The 20408-nt window shown below is 40.7% G+C and overlaps 1 protein-coding gene across 5 annotated transcripts in view; it reads left to right on the forward strand.

Moving 5' to 3' along the window:
• The window catches only part of GABRB1 (gamma-aminobutyric acid type A receptor subunit beta1), a 142016-nt gene that overhangs the window by 96649 nt on the left and 24959 nt on the right, over positions 1–20408 (forward strand). For all 5 annotated transcript variants that reach the window (XR_005827996.1, XR_005827998.1, XM_040594986.1 and 2 more), the window contains one exon: positions 13059–13141. Coding sequence is in view for 3 of the 5 variants with exons in the window: in XM_040594986.1 (XP_040450920.1) it covers positions 13059–13141 (83 nt within the window). In the remaining 2 variants the exon portion in view is untranslated. The remainder of the gene's footprint in view (positions 1–13058; positions 13142–20408) is intronic.

Raw genomic sequence — 20408 nt, forward strand, 5'->3', positions numbered from 1 at the left:
TGTATCAAGACATAATTACACTGCCAGCTTTGCTGACTGAAATTATTAGTTTTCACATTCAATTACCTATCTGGAAGAAATGAGGTGTGCTTACTGTCTGGTCAGGATGGGTGAACACAGGAAAACAGTGAATACCAAAGACCTAAGAAAAACCTTCAGAAATCAATCACACTTTATATTAAGAACTGCATGAGTGGTCTGTAAAGGCTTGATAATTTAAGGTCTTCTGTATAAGTGGTAAAAGCATATTTTAATGAATATTAGATCTTACAGTCAGTTGCAAACATAAAGCAGTACAATGCCATACTGCAAGATGCCATTTACTCTTGCTATTGCAACCTTTCCTAGGTGGTACATGTCATTAATAGATTTCATAGGTGAGCTCATTATAAGAAAATGTGGCCATAAAACTAACCACAGATTCAAGTGGAAGCATCTTCTCCCTTGCATCAGGGTTCCTCCTGTCTCTTTCCTTCTTTTCGCCACACAAACCCTATAGAAAATGCTGGCTTCCCTCTCTGTTACACTCTCCTAGGAGTGGGGACTGTAGTTTCAGACAATATAGGATCTCAAAGTCCCAAAAATCTCAAGTCAAATTTCTCTGCAATTGTTTATGTTACTAATTTCCTCTTCTTTACAGCTAAAAAAAGAACAAGGCCTCACCTACCACCAACAAAAAGCCTAGTATTTCAGATTTTAAACAAACTCTTAGCTTAGTCAGGCACCCATTTCCTCAAAAACCACAGAAATTTAGCACTTTACTTGTACTTTCGACCGTTTTTTTTCCAAGGCATCTCCCCACTCAGTTCACAGTTCCTGAAGCAGCTCGTCATTGAGCCAGACAGAGCCACCACAAAGAAGCCGGCACCTCCCCAGGTACCCCCAATTACTCTGTCAGAGCCCTGCTCTTTCTGCTGGCCCATACAGGTGTTGTGAACCAACAGTAAGGGCTGACAGCTTGTGCTTTTAGCAATAGGAATTGCATAACAGGGAGTCCATGGGCATGCTATATTCAAAATCATTCTGTTTCTCACACATGTTTCATAAAGTCAAGAAGGGATTAAGCTTCTCCACTATGAAGGAGTTTCCGTGCCACTCATGAAAGCTTATAACACCCAATTTCTCTTAACTTAAAATCGGCAGATCTCTGTCTTTCATCCAAGTTTGACACTGAAGCCACTGTTTTGGCCCATTTTTCCACTGCATAGGTAAAGCTACAAGCACTGAAAAAGGAGCAGACTCCCCCTTCTTGGAAAAGCCAGCAGGCCAGGCACCAGAATAAGGAAAGAAAAAAGAAACATGAAAGCAAGAAATTGTTTTGATCTTTGCTTCTGCACCTTTCCTCCCCTGACTGCATGTTTCTGTTTGAGATGCACTGATATGGGTAATGTTGACCTGTAGAAGCTACATGAGAAGTCACAGTTCCTGAAGAGTCACACCACACCTGCAGCAAAATGACAGCGCTCTCTTCCAGCCTCACCCCTGCTTCCAAAATCCAGGAAGATCTTCCTTGGTCACAAGGCAGTTAGATAGTGATAGGTAAATATGAAGTATGTCTGATGCCAGAAACAATCTGGTTTTTACCAGTCATTTTGACCACGCACATCCTGAAACCTTCCAATTACAAACCAGGCTGGGTGTGGAATTTGTTGCCTAGATTCCTCTTCCACCAAAGAAGGGGAGACATCTGAACATGTCCATGTCTCTTTCGCACACAACGCGTATCTCAGTGTCTGGTTTGGTTTTATTTTGGGATAAACAACAAAAACAACACAGAAGCTGAAGATGCCAAATGACACGAACATCACTGCTGCCATCTAGCAGACCTCTATTCCCTCCTAAGCAGGATATTTCAGTCTGTGGGTATTATCTACGTCTAGAAATTTCAATAGTAACATCACTCTTCTCGCATTTAGTCACTTTTAGAAGCTTTGTATAGAGGTACTGAAAAAGTTGCAGATTTAGCACTTTTTCTTTTTTTTTTTCTTTTTTTTTTAAACCAGATTGAAAACCATTTATCTGACTTTACTTCCCACTCGGACCCTCCTTTATGCTACGCACTTCCCATCTGGCTCACTCTTTTTCTTTTTGGCTTGCAACATACTTGCACTGTCAAACTAACTTATTTTTTCTAGTAAATTTCAGCTCCAAACCTCAGGCACATTTTATTGAAGTATCTTGTTTGCCCTGGTATAGTTATAGTTCTCTTGGGATTTATTTTCATGGGTTTATAGCTGTGCAGTAAAAATTCTCATTGCACTGAAGTTTGGCCTACAAGCATCAAAGAAAGAGTGCTTTTTGCTAATGTTTAAAAAGTTAGATTGTAATATTTTAGTTATTTTTTTTATATTTCTAGATCTTTACAAGAAGTCATTAATCTTCACTGAATTATTTCTAATAAACTGTGTTGAACAGAAAACTTCTTACACTGTAAAAAGTACATATCTGCTTAAGGTTTTGATTTTAGAAGTTTCTAATGCAGTCAAAGCAAAATATTTTCTTATAGACCTTTTCTCCCATGACCTCTCTCCCCCCACTCCGCCACATCACAGCTCTCCTTTCCCCACTGCCTCCTGCTCCCACCGCTGCCCTGGAGCTTCAGGCTGTCTTCCTGGGGAAGGCAGAAGCCAGCAAGCCTAATTGTCCCCATTTTCAGTAATGTCACCCCATCCCTGCTCTGTGATAGTACTACGTAACCATTCGCTGAAGCAGAGTTCTGGCAGCTAAAAATCAGGCTATTGAGCAAGGGTTTCTTTCTTTAAGCTAAATAACAATGATTTTATTGACAATTACTTTGAACGCTGAGGTGAATCTCCCAAGACAACTAAAATGTGATATCCCCTTCCCCAAAATATTTTAATGCCTATAGCACCCAAGTTAAAGATTATCTAACTTTTTGAACACTTCTACTTGGCATTGCCTGTAGAAGTCAATGTTCTATGTGAACAACCTATAAAAAGAATTGGCCAGAATGCATACATAGCATAGCATAAGAAATCCTGACTTCTTCCCAAGAATCAGACACCTTGAAAGGGCTGAACACCTCCTCGTTTGGATGTTATTATGCTAAATTATGCTTTATAATGCCAGGCATTTTGCAGGTCTCTACATTCAAAGATCTGGTTCATTCTGAGAACGAGTTCAGGGCGGAATACCCGTCAAGCTAGCGTTTATGATATACATGGCTTTCTTTTATTGACGCCAAAACTTACTTGCAAATCACCAGCCGCTAGCTCATATCAGATTTTAAAATATGCTAAGCATGACAGCATAGTGCTAGATTTCAGTGAGGATCACTGAGTAAACCCAAAGAGAACACGATGCAGGCACTGAAGGAGTGTAACAAATCCTCCCCATCAGGTTCTCACCTCAACACCTGACGTGCCATAGTCTGACCCACCTGCATACTTGCTACTAACAAGCAACTCTTTAGATTTATAGAGCTTAATAAGATATCTGGTTTTGAGAAGGAATGGTAGTTGACACTAAGTTCGTGAGCTGAGGAGGAGGTGATCAGCAGGGCTGGCTAAAGGAGATCCTGCTCTCCAGGACGCAGCTGCTGGCTGGCCCCCACTCCCTGCAGCACCCTTTGACTCCGCAGCACAACAGCTCTGCGGTGAGCAGAAGACTTCTTTTGGACTAGAAATAACATTTCCTTGTGGAAAAGTGGATATTTAGCCCTGAATATCTCAGTGTTTCAGGTAACACCACTGTCCCTTAGATACCTCTACCAACACAGTGGAGAGGCCAGCATGCAGCAGCCCCGGTGCCCAAGGAGGCCATCCGCTTGTTCTTAGGCAGCACGCAGCACCGTGATCACAAGGCACTGCAGCTGCACGACCTCATCAGAAAATGTGTAAGCTTCAAAGTGCTTCAGGGAATCTCTGAACCTGGGATCCTTAAAGGAAGACCATCAGTGACCTTTTCCAGCAAAGGACCCTTCCTCATTTACAACAATAAAAGGAAAAAAAAAAAAAAAAAAAGGAGGGGGGCAAAGAAAGTAAAGGCAATTTGTAAGGTGGAGCAGGGAGGGGGAGAACAATCAGCAGGTGGATAACAGGTTTCAAATTCACAGTTAGTTCAAAAAAGAGCATTTACACTTGAATAGATGGTAGCACAAAGCTGATTCTCGTACTGCAGTCTTTAATAGTTTGCTCACCCTGAATGGCTGGAATTGCTGGAGGTAAAGATACATGCCTGCAGCTCCTCTGCTTTGTAGTATGTATTAGCTATTTACACCTGCTTCAACTCAGCACAAAATGCCAGTGATTCAGTCTGACACCATCACAGGCTTGCTTACAAAGGCATAAATGAATCCACAGTGTGCCAGTCCAAGAGCTCCTTTTTAATTTTGCTCATCTTGCCACTGTGTATATCTAAAGAAAGAATAAACGAGTTATTATTTTTTTCAGATATTTTGTGACAATATCCACATCTCATCTCTCTGTCTATGTGATCTCATGTGTCAGGCTTTTAAAAATATATGTTACCACGCACACTAAAGATGCTACAATGCACTGCACCCACTTCTACATGCCTTTGGTCTATGGATCTCACAATCTCTACTGGCAAAATTTCAGGTCACATGAGTAACTCAGCAGGACTCATATAACTCATATAACTAGAGCTCTAAAGACCAAGCAGTGCCATCACTTGTGCACAGGTGCAAGTGACTAGATTAAATATTTGTGAACAGAAAACATTTCCTGGGCATACAGGACTGAAATATCATGCATACGTGTTCCTCTTTTTTTTTTTTCTTTTTTTTTTTTTTTTATCAAACTAGCTTTGTACTGCTGTAATTCTTGTAGAATACTGAACTATTTCCACCTTCTAGAGTGTATTAGAACCTGTGAAGGAAGTTAGACCTTGCTTTGCTGAGCACTACCCCAAACTCATTTATTGCACTTGCAGGCTATCCATATAAACATGCTGGGTGAGCTGGACTCGGGAAGGATCTAGGGAATGAAAGATGGACTACAAGTGGTGAGGGATAGGCCTCCACTTCAGTTGTTAATTTTACCAAAGTTCAGAACATTAAAAATTATGACAAAAGTCCAGACTGCAGGTCCATCTAGCCCATTATCTTGTCCCCAGCAATTACTAAGGACAAATGTCTTGGGAAAGGCTTAAGATGATTTCTGATTTGTTCTTTTACCTTCACCTCACCACGAAGCTACCAGCTATTCTCAGAGAGAACTCTTTTTTTTTTTTATTAAGTGACAAAGACACCATTCACTGCATAGCTTTGTAAGCACAAAACCAACGTAAGAAACCAGTGCCTGGGTTATGTTAAAGAATATTAGTTGGAGTAAACTGAAATGACCACAACAGCAATACTAAGCACATGCCTACCGCTAACCAACATCTCCTGCATAAGACCTAGTGACTGTTTGGGCATACAAAGATACATTTACAAACCATTCCTTCTCTCTTAGAAACATGTCACATTGTGTGTTAAATCAATGGTTTGCCCCTGCCTAAGACATATTGAATTAGACTCTACTGCTGAGATGGTGTCGTGGTTTAACGCTGGCAGCACGCAGCTGCTCACTCACTCCCCCTCACCCAGAGGGATGGGGAGGAGAATCGGAAAGGAACTTAAGGGTTCTTATCTCAAGGGTTGAGATAAGAACAATTTAATAGGTAAAGCAAAAGCTGTGCAAGCAAAGCAAAGCAAGGAATTCACTCACTAATTCCCATGGCCAGGCAGGTGTTCAGCTGTTCCCAGGGAAGCAGGGCTCCATCATGAGTAATGGTTACTCGAGAAGACAAACGCCATAATGCCAGATGTCCCCCACTTCCTTCTTCATCCCCCAGTTTATATACTCAGCATGACATCCCATGGTATGGAATACCTCTTTGGCTAGTTCAAGTCACCTGTCCTGGCTGTGTCCCCTCCCAGTTTCCTGTGCCCCCCCAGCCCTCTCACAGGCAGGGCCAAGAAACTGAAAAGTCATTGACTTTGTATAAACATCACCCAGCAACAACTAAAACCATCAGGTCCTATCAACATTGTTCTCACAGCATTGCCAAAACACAGCACTGTACTAACTACAAAGAAGAAAATTAACTCTATCCCAGCTGGAACCAGGACAGATGGACAGGAAAAGTTATTTAAGAATAGCATTTTGACTTTTGCAGGTCTTCCATCTGAGGCAGAGCTCAAGCAGCAACGGCTGACCTTGGCAATTCACTGGTGCATAACACTGACAATGAAATAAGTTGACAAAATCCATTGTGTGCAAGCTCTGCCTTCCTCGGTTCTTCATCATCAACACTGTCTTCAGAGATGGTGCCATCTAACCACCTTTGGGGCCCAGCAGTGAGCCCAGCTTGAACTGATTCATGTTAAACCAACCTAACAAGAACAATAAGCAACTCGGACAAATTCTGCCTTCTTTGGGTGGGCAGCTGTTATATTGATATGACTGGGGAAAAAGGAATGGGATAAGGAGTGTCTCAGGAGAGCTACGGAACAGCATGGCAGCTCAAGCAGGCAGCTCAGTAGCTTGTGAGAACATACATGAATTAGAAGAGCAGTAGGGAAAGTATTTATTTTTTTTTAACATTCTTATTTCAAGCCAATGCTGTTGATTGATTTGACATCCTGTAGATTAACTTTTCATGCCTGTCATCTGCTGGGAAACAGACATTTGTATTTATACCTCGGGAAAAAAACCTAAATATTCCTCCTCTACATTTGACAAGTGTATTCACTCCCAGGAAAGTTACTAGGTACACGGGGATAGACAATAAACTCATAACAACTTCTCCAGGTCTCAGCATGAATCCCAGTCCATTACAGCACTAGCCAGTAGTACTACTATGGTTAACTCTTCTGATTTTTTCAGTAGTATTTTTTTTTTTACCTGACCATAGCAGCTCTTTTCATCTTAAAAAACCATGTTTCAGCCTTTGAAAGGCATTGCAGGATTTGACCACTTGTCATTTTCTTGTCGCAGCTATACTAGCTTAAGATGCTATTGCCCTTGCTGCTCATCACCTTGATGGTTACCAACCTTACTGCTTAGCTGCTTGCATTTCAGTCAGGGTTCAATGTTGGCAAGTAAAGGGGCAGACCGGAAGGAAAGGAGCATGGTGGAAGGGGAGGAGAGAGCAATAGCATCACAGACCAGCAGGAGCTGTAGCCAGAAGGCTGTCCCTGAGATGCCTTTCCATACCACTACTGTCCACAAGCCATGGAAGGGGTGGCTTCTGGGGGCACGCTTGGTCATTGCATGGGAAACAGGTCAGCTCCTGCACAGCCAGAAGCTGGCTGCCCTGTGGGTTACGGTGACCGCTGTAGCACCGCTGGCTGGCTGGGCATTTCTGCCTAAAGTAATTACAACGCAGTTCTAATAAGCTCTTGGGAAAAAAATTGACCTAACAGTTATTTATCTGCAGTGTGTTAAATCCACATCCCTCTGCTTAATCCAAAATATAAATAACATCTTTATTTACACATATACATATACATACACATCCATGCATATATAAATATACACCTTTTTCAGAAAGGCAAACCACAGGATTTCCACATTTAAAAACCATTTTCACTTCTTTGTGAATTTTAATCTGTATTTTGAATTTTTTTCTCAATGAAAAATAAAGATGAAGGAGAGGCAAACCAAGAAAACACCAGTTCAGGTTATCAACAAAACACAGCAGAAAGCCCCTAGTATGACACATTTCCCTAGCCTCATCTTCATGTGACTTAAGTAGAACAGGTCACTTTACCTGATATAATAAAGGTCGCTGGGCACTTCTCATGCTAGACCCAGTTCTCAGCTGCTTACAGCTTTAACTCTTTGAGCCGTATATTTATCTGTAGATGTCTTCCTCAAGATGCTTTTTATTTTTTCATGTTTATGCAACTCTACTGTTTCTCTGAGCAACAGTGAAAGGAAATGTGTGTGACACTCACTAACCTAAATCCATACAAAAGCTTTCCTTATAAACCTGAGTCTTATCTCAAAGTATGTAGTCTACAGCAGTGACCTAGCAGTTTGCAGCTTGTCTCCAAGATAGTCAAAGATACATTTCCTACTCATTTTGTGGAGAAAAAAAAAAAAAAAAAAAAGATAAAGGAAAAAGATTAGTCGTATTAGAATCATTTTTCAGTCTAAAAAAATTGGTTTACACATGCTGTTGTACTCATATCTAAAACTAAGTATCTAAATCTTTTACTGCATCTGGTTCAGGACCCAATATTCCAATTTTCTCTCAGCTTCTCATGAGATCTGTGAAAGCATCATTATTTAATCATGTATTGGCCCTTCCCAATTTTACTAACACTTGTAACTTCTTTTTTAATAGAATTTGACCAGACAAGCAATACACAGACTGTTGAACACAAATTTCCCAAGTACACACTACACTGTAAAATACACAACATCAACACAAATAATGCTAATGCTTAAATGTACATCTTGTAAGTAGGCTTTTCCAAGCACTGTAAGTTGGGCATGTTTGCAGGTTGAGAGTTGACATTTTCTCCCAGGGTCAAGCACTCACACTTTCCTTGGAAATTTAGTGTCAGCTGGCATGACAACCATAAATCCTGTACATGGCTTGGATTGAGAAAAAAATATGCAGATTAAATGTACCTTTTTTTGCCTTCCTCTATTCCTTCAGTAACTCTCCTACAAGACATCCTATTAGATCTTAAACATCAGGATTCTTCCAAGTTCCAGAAAAAAATGCTAATTACACTGAGAACATGGGACTGGGTTCTGATGTCAAACAGTGGCTATGGGATTAATTTTGCTGATACCACTGAAGTTAAATTAACACTGATTTAATAAAAACAGTGTTTTACCTGGGGTATGAAGGTCTACTTCCAGTGTGCACCAGAGCCCCAGCTCTGCAGTGATGAAGAGAAGCATAGTTATTCTTTATTTGATTTAAAGATTTTATTGTGCTTTTAAGGAAAAAAAGTGGGTCCACCCCAGTTCATATCTTCATATACATTTATAATTCACGCTCTGTTGACTGAGAGAAAAAGAACCAACATATTAAAATTTGATACCTGTCCTCCAAACAGAGGAAACAATTCACTACAGATCTTGCATTGTTTAGCTCTGATCACCTCCACATTTAGTTGTCATTGCTGTCTTAAATATTTCTTCTCTTCTTCAAGAATTGAGGAACAGATTTTTGACAGCATTTGGTGAAATACTCTAAATACTGAACCACAACTCCACTTCCTGCACTCATTCTGAACTTGCTTTAACTGCTCACTGGTGACTTAACCCAAAATATTAAACTTTACCATTTGTTCCTGCAAGACCTGCTGCCTCTGACAGTATTACATAAGGACTTCAGTTTTGCAGATACTGGATATCAATGTTTTATATAATTTTATTGTTGGAAAAAATAACTTGATTATACAGTAAGAATATGGTATTTAGAGATTCAGACATCAAAATAAAAGCTAAGCAGTTGATCAGATAACTTGAAACACAAGCAACAATTAAAAAAATAATAATTTTGCTTTTTTGCAGATATTTTTCTTGCCTGTTAGCCATTCAGAGTTCACTCAAGCCCAGAATGTCTGAGTATTGACATGAATGAAATTAAGTAGCACAATGATATATTTCCACCTAACTGCTTGTACTCTTTGCAAAATCCCATTTTTATCATTTGTATTCAAAAGAATCTAAAGACTGTAAGGATAGTAGGGCAAAAGACACTGTACAAACAAAATATATTAGCCCCAGCACTGGAACTTAAAACATATTATGAGAATGGAAAGTCTGGAAGAAACATATCTTACTCTGGGATATAAATAGCTCCGCTTCAAGTGTAAGATTAGTTCTCCACTAAAACTTTTACAAAGCCCCATCATATTCCACCATTGCCAGAAACTGCTTGTGCCCAGAGACTTTCAGCACTAATCCTCTTGGACACAGATTTGTTGCAGCTTTGCCCTGTCTTCAGGCTATTGCATTCCCCTTCCTGCCATTACACCCTTGTATTCCACATTTGAATGTCAGTTTTAAGCTTCTGGTGCTTGTGCAAGCCATCAGTTAACTCTCCACTGTGAGCACTGGCTCACACACACACTCACTCAGAGCACAGGCAGTAACAGGTTTGGGATTATACTCAATTTATAATACAAGATTTGATTTTTGTAATCGAGACAGCAATTACTATGATTGCGTCTGAGTTTAATTTATCTCCTTAAACAGATTTGTGGTTATCCAGAGCACAATGCATTAAAAATTTTACACAGCCGAGATCTATCATGAGAGAGAAAGAAATGCTTGAAAGGCAGATTTATGAACTACAGGTAATGCATGTTGCCAGATCCTGAAGCACTCCTACTGCAGTCATAGGTAGCTATTTTCAAGGAAGCCTAAGACTCCCGATAAAGTTTAAGCAGCAGGGACACTGTACCACTTCCAAAGCTGTGGGTCTGCAACCGAAGTAGGATCCTTTCTCCTGCTGCTGGAAGCTACCCCTCCACCGCCTGCTTGGCAATAGTCTCCAGTTGGCCTTCCCATCTCATGCTGTGCGGCTCTCACCTCTGCAGACTTCAGCAAAAACCCTGTCACTCCCCTTTTCCTTGGGAGCAGCTGCTTGCTGTTGCACCGGAGGAGCCACAGCAGCATTCAGCACTGCTGCTAAGGGGTTAAAAGACTCACGAGGGGGAGAGCTGCTCCCCACCACCACCTTTGACTTTCCCCAAAGTATGGAGACTGACCCCAAAATACAGAGGCCCTATAGGATATGCAAAACAGACCTGAGGGAAGCAGAGAACATAAATTAAATGCTTCTGGTTTACCTTTCCTTGTGGGATAGAGACAAGGAGTGATTTAACAAGGATGAGAAATTACCAATGGGCAGGCTAAGCAGATTTGGATCACTTACTGCTGCTAGAAACTGATACTAAGGGTTTCTTACCTTTTTTCTGCATAACCCAAGTATTTACTTCCAGATCCCACCTGAAATTAGCAGTGCAGTGTCTTAGCCACACGTACATTCATATTAGTTCTTGGATTGTAGTACGGATCAGACACACCAAACCAACCAGCGTGCCAAAACCTGCACAAATAGTGAGAAGACAGTACAGTTGACAGAATTGCAACGTCAGGAAAAAATAATTATGTGGAATATTTAGATCACAAGTATACAACAATTGCATTATTTACTACTGCAAAATTAATTTGCATTGATTATATAAAGAATAAGAAATTGTATTGCTTAGGTAACTTACGTAGGATACGCAGAACTGCAGATGGCAGCAGTACAGAGACACTGGCCATTAGGAAACAGCAAGCCACTGCAACTCTGTGATCTGGGAAACACTGTCAACCTCTAATTCCATACACACTTAAATAAATCTGGTTGATGTAAGTGAACAAAATTACCATAAAGGCTGATTTATTAATTGGAAACAAAACATTACCCTATGAAACCTTCATTAAAAAGCATTTAAGTGTGACTAATGTTAGTATAGAGTTATGTATGATCTTAAGCACTATCAAGTAGGTGCCTGACAAATGATTACTGTGTGTCTCCTCAGTGCCTCTCAGTAAGATATATTTGGTACATGGCTAAACTAAACAAGATCCTACCTCTGCTGAAGCCTTCAACATTTCCCATGACAAATGCAAAACCCATTAAGACATATGCAATTCACTTCAATGTAACAAAAATCAGCCTGAGGAAAAGCATAAATATATCATTTCCATGGTGCTTTACACAGTATTCTAGAGTAGTTTCAAGGATGGGTTCCCATAACAGCACTAGCTAGATGGTCCTTACACACAGGTAGACAGGCAGATTTTGTAGACTTAGGATAATCTGAAGCATGTCACAGTAATGAAGCATGTGGCATTTTTCTTCTTTTAATTCTGTCAGTTCTATGACAGCAAGGATTATCACCCCCATACATGAGCATGTAAGTGTGCTTGACTTTCACCCCATCAAAAGTAAAATCTCCAGATGTGTTCCTGTGGCATTAATTAGCATAGAACTAGAACACATCCAGATCAAGGCAAGATCTGCCTTTCTCAGGTATAAATTTTTGGAGAGGGAGAGAGAGACACAAAAAAAATTAGAGGCTAAGTTTGCCCATTCACAACTTCAGAGGTTGTATAACATTTAAGAAGCCATCTATCACCAAAAAAAAGGCAAATGCGGGTAATAACCCACTTTTGTGAGTTCGAAAGCACCACTATGAGTGCCTTTCTTAAAGGGATTTTCAAAAGAAGCTATAATTTGACCCCTGTCCTAACACAGCCACTTACCTTCCTCCCAGGTATCACAGGCCTGTCAGCAAGCATTTGCTTAGATATTCTGTGATTTTCAGTCCAACAAAAGGAGAAGGACTGCCTTGCAAAAAGTCTTAGGCTATGGTGAATACCTTCAGGGACCAAATACCAACTTACATGCTCCTCTAGAAGGAGCAAGGATGGGGAAGATCCTGCCTACATCATAGCTACTCTCAATGTTCTTTAAGTAACCACCATACAATGTTGTATTTCACAAGTGTTTGATTGCACCATGCCATTTTTAAGAGGTGATGTTCAGTTATCAGTTAATGATAAACTGATTATGAAACCTTAAAAATAATGAATCAAATATAACCAACATTTCCACAGCTCAGGTGAAAATGCACATACCTATCAGACAAAATCGAAAGAGTAGCAGGTGACAACAAAATGAAAAAAGAAAACTATCAGCAGTACAAGCTATAAATAAAGCAATTTGAAGATGTCTGAATGAAGAACATTAAAAAACAGATGTCCAAGTAGAAATCTCTCTAATTGTTCTTCAAAACACTGTACACTTGCACATAAAGTTTTCAGTCAAAATCCTGCTTTGCAGTAATCACCATATGCTCTGATGCTTTATATTTTAACCAATATAGTGTGCTGTATAAATTATTTAATCATATAAATACAAGCTATGTAAAGCCTGTACTCCAGGAATCCCTGTGCATAACCATTCTGTATTTAAACAAAGAGAGAAGCCACTATAGAAAATCTTGCCTTCTCAAACAAGTAAAATGTGGTTTCAGTATATTTTTTTTCACCCTCCTCTTGCAGGATCACAACAACAGCTGCTTGCATGATGGATCTACGCAGATACCCTCTGGATGAACAAAACTGCACACTAGAAATTGAAAGCTGTAAGTTACTGGAGGGAGAGGGTTGGCCAAATGACAGCTGTGGATTGAAAGACGTTCACAGGTTAGGTACAACAGGAACAAGTTATTCAAATACGCTGTGTCCAGGGGGCTTGCACACTGAACATATCCAACATATTTCTGTAATACATAAGCCAAAGTATGTTTAAATCACAATATTGGTTGATCCAAGCTTGTAAAATGTCTTTTAAAATCTCTCATCAAAGAGAGAAGAGTATTTCTTGATGGTCAGAGGACAGCAACCAAGCACTGTCCCTCTTCAGTGCCTAATCAGCCGCAGAACCTGAATTAATTACTTCACCTCAGTGCGTTCATCTCTAACATCAAGGTTAGCATCTGCCCCACATGGTGGTGGCAGGACTGATCAATTGCTCTTACCAAAACACTTGGAGGTTAAAAAAGGAAATAACTTGATCCTTCAGCACTAAGGTTAATGAGAGCTTTGCCATTGTCATCCACGAGCGCAGGATCAAGGCATGCACTTGCAAATTTTTACCGTTAAGATAGTCTATCTTTTATAAACTTAGCCTTTAGAGAAATGCCTACCAAGGTTTTTGAAAAGAATTTTTATTCTGTCGTTGGTCAAACCAGCTGCTGCCACTGACCACAGAGCAGTCTGTCTAAACAAACTGGTTAAGACTACATAGAGTCCAAAGCAAAATAATGCAGCAGTTTTCTAAGAATTTCCATTTTTCACATTACAACCACTGCACTGTTAGAGTTAAGTGATCTTTTTTTGTAATAATACTTCTCTCTGAAGTATGAGGTTCTAGAAGGGATTAACAGATATCCCCAAATAAAGTATTTTGGTTCAGTTACTGAAGAGAAAGAATGATTTTAGCATTTGAACCTCTGCTTTGATGGACAGACTGAAGTGTTAAATAAACAGAGAAAGAAGCTGATCCAGAATTAACCAAAATAATTTCCTAATACCAATGCCATCAACAAAAGCGATGATTCCATTGTTTGTAGCATATCCCATTCAAGGAACTACAATTTCTCTGAAGTCCAGTATGTACAGATTTTGCTGTGGACTGAAGAGAGGTTAAATTCCGCAAAACCTCACAGCATCAATTTTCAAAATTATTCCGTTAGTCTTCCATTGCTTAGATTTGACAAATAAAAACATTTTCACAGTGTCAAAACAATGGAATATTCACATATAAAATGTTTAATGGTATAGTAACACAAATATAAAACAAATAAGTCTAAGCCAAAGAAGACACTCACTTTGAACCTTAGAAAATATTGCTGGGAAAGATTTCAGTTTATTCTGAACTGCAGAGGTTTTCATCAGTTGTGTATACATAAATGTAATATATCTCAACATACCTGTGAGGTGGTGATTGCCAGGCACTGAAAAAAAGCATACAGTCAGTCTAGAGTACTGATGAGAGACAAGATGGGCTTTCAGCCCAATGTTTATACTTATTATTATTTCTACTTGATGGCACCAGAAAGATGCCTTATTTAAAGCATTGAAATGGGTACACACCATCAAAATTACTCTCCATAATGAATTATTTTGTTTCTTTGTAAGCACATAATCAATATCAGCCTTAATATAAGTCAGTGGAGGTGCAGCTTCTCATTCAGATTCTAAATTGCTTGGCAAGCACCTTGAAACGTTTCCCCACAAATTATTTGCTTTTGCTCCTTTTCACAGAATGTCATGTTATAGCGATTTTAGAAATTCTCTGCCAGGTTGAGAACAACAAACCTTTTATTCCAGCAGCAAAATATTTCAATCAAGTAAACATTAACAGTAGGCTTAACCAAATTATTTTTACTGGAGAGCATTGTCTGAACAGAACCTGGTCATTTATTTCATTAGAGATTCAAAAATGGTGGCTTTTATTTTGAAGATCCTAGTGTTTTAGCACTGCAGGCAGACATCTCAGAAGGAAAAACAGGGAGACAGTGTTGTCAAGGTTCCCCATGAAGCACCTCAGTAGCCGCAGTCCCGAGTCACCACAACAGCTTATTGTCTGTTACCATTCAACATGCACAAGGAAGTCTCTGGAAGGACATGCTGGTGATGCACCATATTAACCCCCCTCAACAGATGCAGTAGCATGGCAAGCTGGGCCAAGTCAATGTGCATGTAATGAATACTTGTGTCAGACCAGCATGTATTGCCTTTCCCCGTATATCTGCTTTCAGTCAGCCTGCCCGTATCTGCATTGCTCTGAGTTTACTGAAGCACCACAAACCCACAGCCCTGTGTATGAACACATAGGCAGCCATTCTCTTCTCGCTCCCGAGAAGCAGGGACTGTAGGCGATTGTAACTTCCCTTTTCAGTGCTGCCCATCACCCTACTGATCTCCCCAGTTACTTTCTGCTAGTGCAAAACTCTGTCTGAGTATCATAATCCACCACTTTATGGGACCTACAGAGGCACTCGTTAAACCCCATGGTTGTCTCACACATCCCTGGGCTTTTCAGCTCCCTGTCTTTTTTGTCACAAAACAGTTCTCTTGATGTTGCTTGCTGCTGCTTGGCTCATCTTCTGGCTTAAACTTCATAAGGCATGCAACGGATTTATGAGAATGAGTCATATCTTGATTTTCAAAATAAACCACATAACACATCTCTTCAGTAACTCTTCTGCCCGGACAGCAGAGGAAATGGGTATCTATTCAGTACCACAGCAACCAAAAAGTTGCCTTCATACTGAATTCACACCTGAATTTATTTGCTGGGAGATAGTTGATTTGAAGTCTCCAGCCCAATCATGACTGAAGCTGATCAAAGCACATGAGCATTTATAAGCTGGCAGCCCAGATAATGAAACCAGACTGACACTTGGCTGGGTCATATGTCTTTATTCACAAGCTTTCACATAAATGAAGCTTTGTAGGGGTGAATGCTTGGTGAAAATGGACTTACTACTACTACTGAGACCTCATCAAGAATCAAAATTAACATCAGATGGAATAAGCAATTAAAATGCAAACACAATCAGGGATGAAAGAATACCGTGTCACCCATGTGACCAGTCACACATCCCCAGAAGAAAATTGCATTTCAGACCTTTTGAACACTTTCTATAAATATTTCATGTCCCCAAAGACATATATACATATATATATATGTGTGTGTGTGTGTGTGTGTGTGTTGATACATTAATGCTTGTTGAGCTGATCCAAAGAAATCAAAAAATCTTTATTCACAATTTGTCAACAGGCCAAAATCGCAGAGTGCATTGCTTCTCATGAGTATTTAGATCAGTTCTACTAAGAATTCAATGATTTTCCAAATGCACAAACGTGCTTACCTGCTAATAAAAGCCCACAGGTAGTAGATGTGTCAGGAGTGCTGACATCTTTGACAATTCTCCACCTAAAAATATACCTTCTAATACACCACAGCTTTTCTCCTCTGCATCTTGATAATTATTGATCATACCTGGGAGAAGAACAGAGTTCTGAAGGGCGGGCTGCTTACTTCTTTCTTAGGCATTTGAGTTCAAGCCAGCTGTCCTGAGTACCCCGCACTTAGTAGTACCATTAATCCCCTTGAAAGCTACCAGGGGGCAGAGCGGAGAGGGTGAATAAAGAGGCAGTAACTGTGTCCACTGCCTCTCTGATCATGGCACATTCATCAGGCATGTGATGTTTTCTTCCATGTTTGTGAGATTTCCACCCTCAACATCTCCTTCCAGCTCCTGCATCATACTTCAGCTATTCAGCTTTCTGTTTCTTCACAGAGATAGGATGAAAATCAAAATGTTAACATTTTCTTAGTTTTAAAATATCCCTTTGAAAGAAAGGCTTATCTGCCTTAATTTTGAGAGAGACAGGAATTAAAATCCCCAGAGTGGAACTGTTCCTTAATAAAAGGGCCAGAGAAGACAGTGCTGTAGTCACTACACAATCCTGGAACTGCCCTGTGTAAAAGCAAGCAGCATCCCTCACAGCTAGACAGATACTGTGCACGATGTGTACTGCCAGACCATTTTCAAAGCACTGGAAAGTGGTTTTGTTCATTTTTATACTGAGCATGGTTATATGGTTTAAGCCATATGGCACCAGCTTCCAGAGCAATACCAGTCAAGGAAACCATCACTGAATGATAATCCCTGCTTTGAGGAGATGTGCTCTAATTGCCACTGCCACTGACTTTCTTCTGCTGCTGCCTACAGTCTTCTAGGGTTCAGCAGGAATATGAATAACAGTAACACTGACTTTCTTTAATCCTAAATTCGTTTCTTAATGTCATTTTTGTCCTTGGTGCTGCCAATAATCATGCAAGCTTGAGACTTGTAGAAAGAAAACAATGAGTGGAGCTGGATGCATAAACAGCAAAAAGACCTGTATGGACGTGTAAATCTCTGCAATACTAAAAGTCCTAAATCTAGTAGCTCTCAGCAGCATGTAATTTGATGTAGAAGTAACATTTTCCAACTTAAATGATTTTATGATTCTATGTCTGATCTTTAGCTGGTGAAAACTGGCATGGCTCCATTTTTGTCAATTAAAGCACCACAACTCACACTGAGAATCTTTTCTATCTTTTTCTTAGTTGTTCCAAATGGATGGCCCTTTCCTCAGCCTAACCCTTTAAATTAGATCTAATCAGCAGAAACACTGTACATTGACTCGGAAATTAAGATACATGTTTACGAGGAGTTTTCAATGCCTGTAGAAAATGCACACGTCAATTTGGAATTTAAGCAAAAAGATAAAGGGTGAATAATACACCAAGTCAAAGGTCTATATGGGCATGTAGAATATCTATCCTGCATTTAAGCCATGTAGTTATTAAACTGATCTTCGCTATCCTGCAGATGTAAATGCATGGCTGATAGGGAGGTGGATACCAGCAGGTGCAATCACAAGCGGTATGACTGTGCAGAAACAGCAAGCAAAAGCCTGACAGTTAAACCAATGCTGAGACACAAGACCATGAACAAGAATGGATCATGTGCTTCACACTATTGTTAAACTCTCCCCAAAACACTGAACTTTATGAGCTTTGTGTTCTTCTAATCCCATGTACAAGGACGCTAGGACTGCAAGTGGTTCCCTGAATAGCACCCTTCGGAAAGCACGCCGGTTAACAGATTTTACACTCAGATTCACAAGCGTTATGTTTTGCACCATCCTGTCTCCTTGTGTTTGAAGCCCTGCCTGCTTCCTCAGTTCAGTCTTGCTTATTTACCCAGGGTCAGCCTGTGGCTGGACTGTGCTTGAGTGTGAGGCCAGAAAGTTGCTGCAAACACTGTCCCCTCTCCCCGCCCCGCTCCCTCTCAACAGGAGAGCTGCAGCATCTCCTTTGTCTCTAAAGGGTGACAAGAAGGTGGCATCTGAGCGATTCCTCTCCCTGTCCCCGCGTGCTTCCCCACCTCTAACCCATGCAAGCTGGAGACACATTTTCCCCTCCAAAAGCTCAGTGCTCCCCAGTGCACCCACAATAGGTGCGCAGCTCTGTAGCACACCAATACTGTAGCACACACAGCCTGGCCCTCTCTTGAGTTCCCCTGTGTTTTTAAGGGAAACTTACTCCTACGGCAGCAGCGTGCTCCAGAGGAACCAGGCAGTCCCACAGATGAACTGCTCTTAACCTGCTCAAAGAATAGATTAACATAGCACTATTTGTGAACAGAAAGGCAGTGAGTCATTACACCTCACAGGGATGACACGGAAATTAGCCAGATTCCTGAATCCAATCCCTGCAAATCTAAACTGCTGGAATTTTTCCTTAATAATACTTACCAGCAAGTAATATAAGGCACTGCAAATAGCACAAAACAACTGTGCTACGCAGGAATGGGAAAAGAGCACAAAACATCAAATGCTGCCCTATTATCAAACCTTTCCAGCAGAGCAGCCAATGCAGAGATAACATGTGCCTATATTGAGCCAGCAGATTATTTCATTAAAAAATTACATTTCCACCTTTCCCAAAGCTATCTTACAGGACTGCAAAAGCTATGTATGCACAGGTGACAACCAGAGAAATGTATACATTTAGGAGGAGAGCATTTTGGCTGCACATGTTCCTTCACACAGATTTTCACAGCTTTGCTCAAGCAGTTCACCTTATTCCAAATTCTGCAGCAGCAGATGGGAGACCATATCAGAGACTTTACACCTGTTTCAGTGTATAAAACTGTGATGGCCACTGGAAACTTCTATGTATTAAATCAAGGGATTTTACAAGTGGAACTGCTTCATCAGCGGAGCTAGAATCTGTAACAATCCATTTCTCACAGATTAGCATATACTGGGACAGAGGAGACTTAATACTTGGCTGGAGGTTACCCAGACTGCTTGGCACTCTTACGTGAGTTCTGATGGATGTCAGCTTGGCAATTTAAGATGTTAAATCCCCCAGCTGTTAGTTCTGCTGTACCAGGTAGCCTCTGGCAAGGACTACGACTGCTATGGCAGTTCACAACCCAGTGCCTTGGCACAAGCCCACTGTCCCTGGCAGCAGCTGCGGCAGGCTCTGGACCAGCATGGGTGAGATGCAGAGACACATCTCAGCTAATAAAGCAGCAGACAGAAGGAGAGGGCAAACCACCAGGGACAGCAGCATCAAACTGCTGCAGCTAAATCACCCAGTGCTTGTCTGTTAGAGACTTCCGAGTGCACAAGCTGCCCCACTCTAGTATCCTTCATTACAAATACAAGTGCTGACCTCACCGCACCACCTAGAAAATAGGACGGGGTGCTGTTATTACTTTGATAGTCTTTGTCCCTTTGAAGTCACCAGTATCACAATCACGGTGTGACCTTGTGGACTAAGCTTGCACCTGGCTTTCACTCAGCAGAAAAAAAGTGTTGTGCCAACAGTACCAGTCTGACACCGAGTAACATCCCTGTTTGGGGTTTCTCTTCCAGCATCCCCCAAGCTTAAGTGAAACATGTTCCACTGTCACAGGAGAGGGAGGGCCAGGCTGCACTCCGATTTGGCAAAGTTATTTACTTCTTGGCAAGCGACTATGTGTTTTACAACAGGTCTGAGCAGATTATCAGAACTGTCCCTTTGGTCTCAAAAATCCGTGTCTCTATGACAACTGTAATGCTGCAGCATGATTCAGGGATCAAGACTGCAACACTGAACCATGCATTAGCCTTGTCAGCAGCACTCTTAGAAACCGCTCCACTTGTGTGGGTGAGCTGAACGAGCCCACAGAAACCTGAACAGAACAAGTTGGGGAAAAGAGGAAGATTTATTTTGTCAGCTACAGCGTAGAAAATGGTGATTCTGCCTTGACTCCATTGTTTTTATGGCTGTCC

The sequence above is a fragment of the Falco naumanni genome, chromosome 1 (assembly GCF_017639655.2).
Source record: "Falco naumanni isolate bFalNau1 chromosome 1, bFalNau1.pat, whole genome shotgun sequence".
Classification (NCBI taxonomy): Eukaryota; Metazoa; Chordata; class Aves; order Falconiformes; family Falconidae; genus Falco; species Falco naumanni.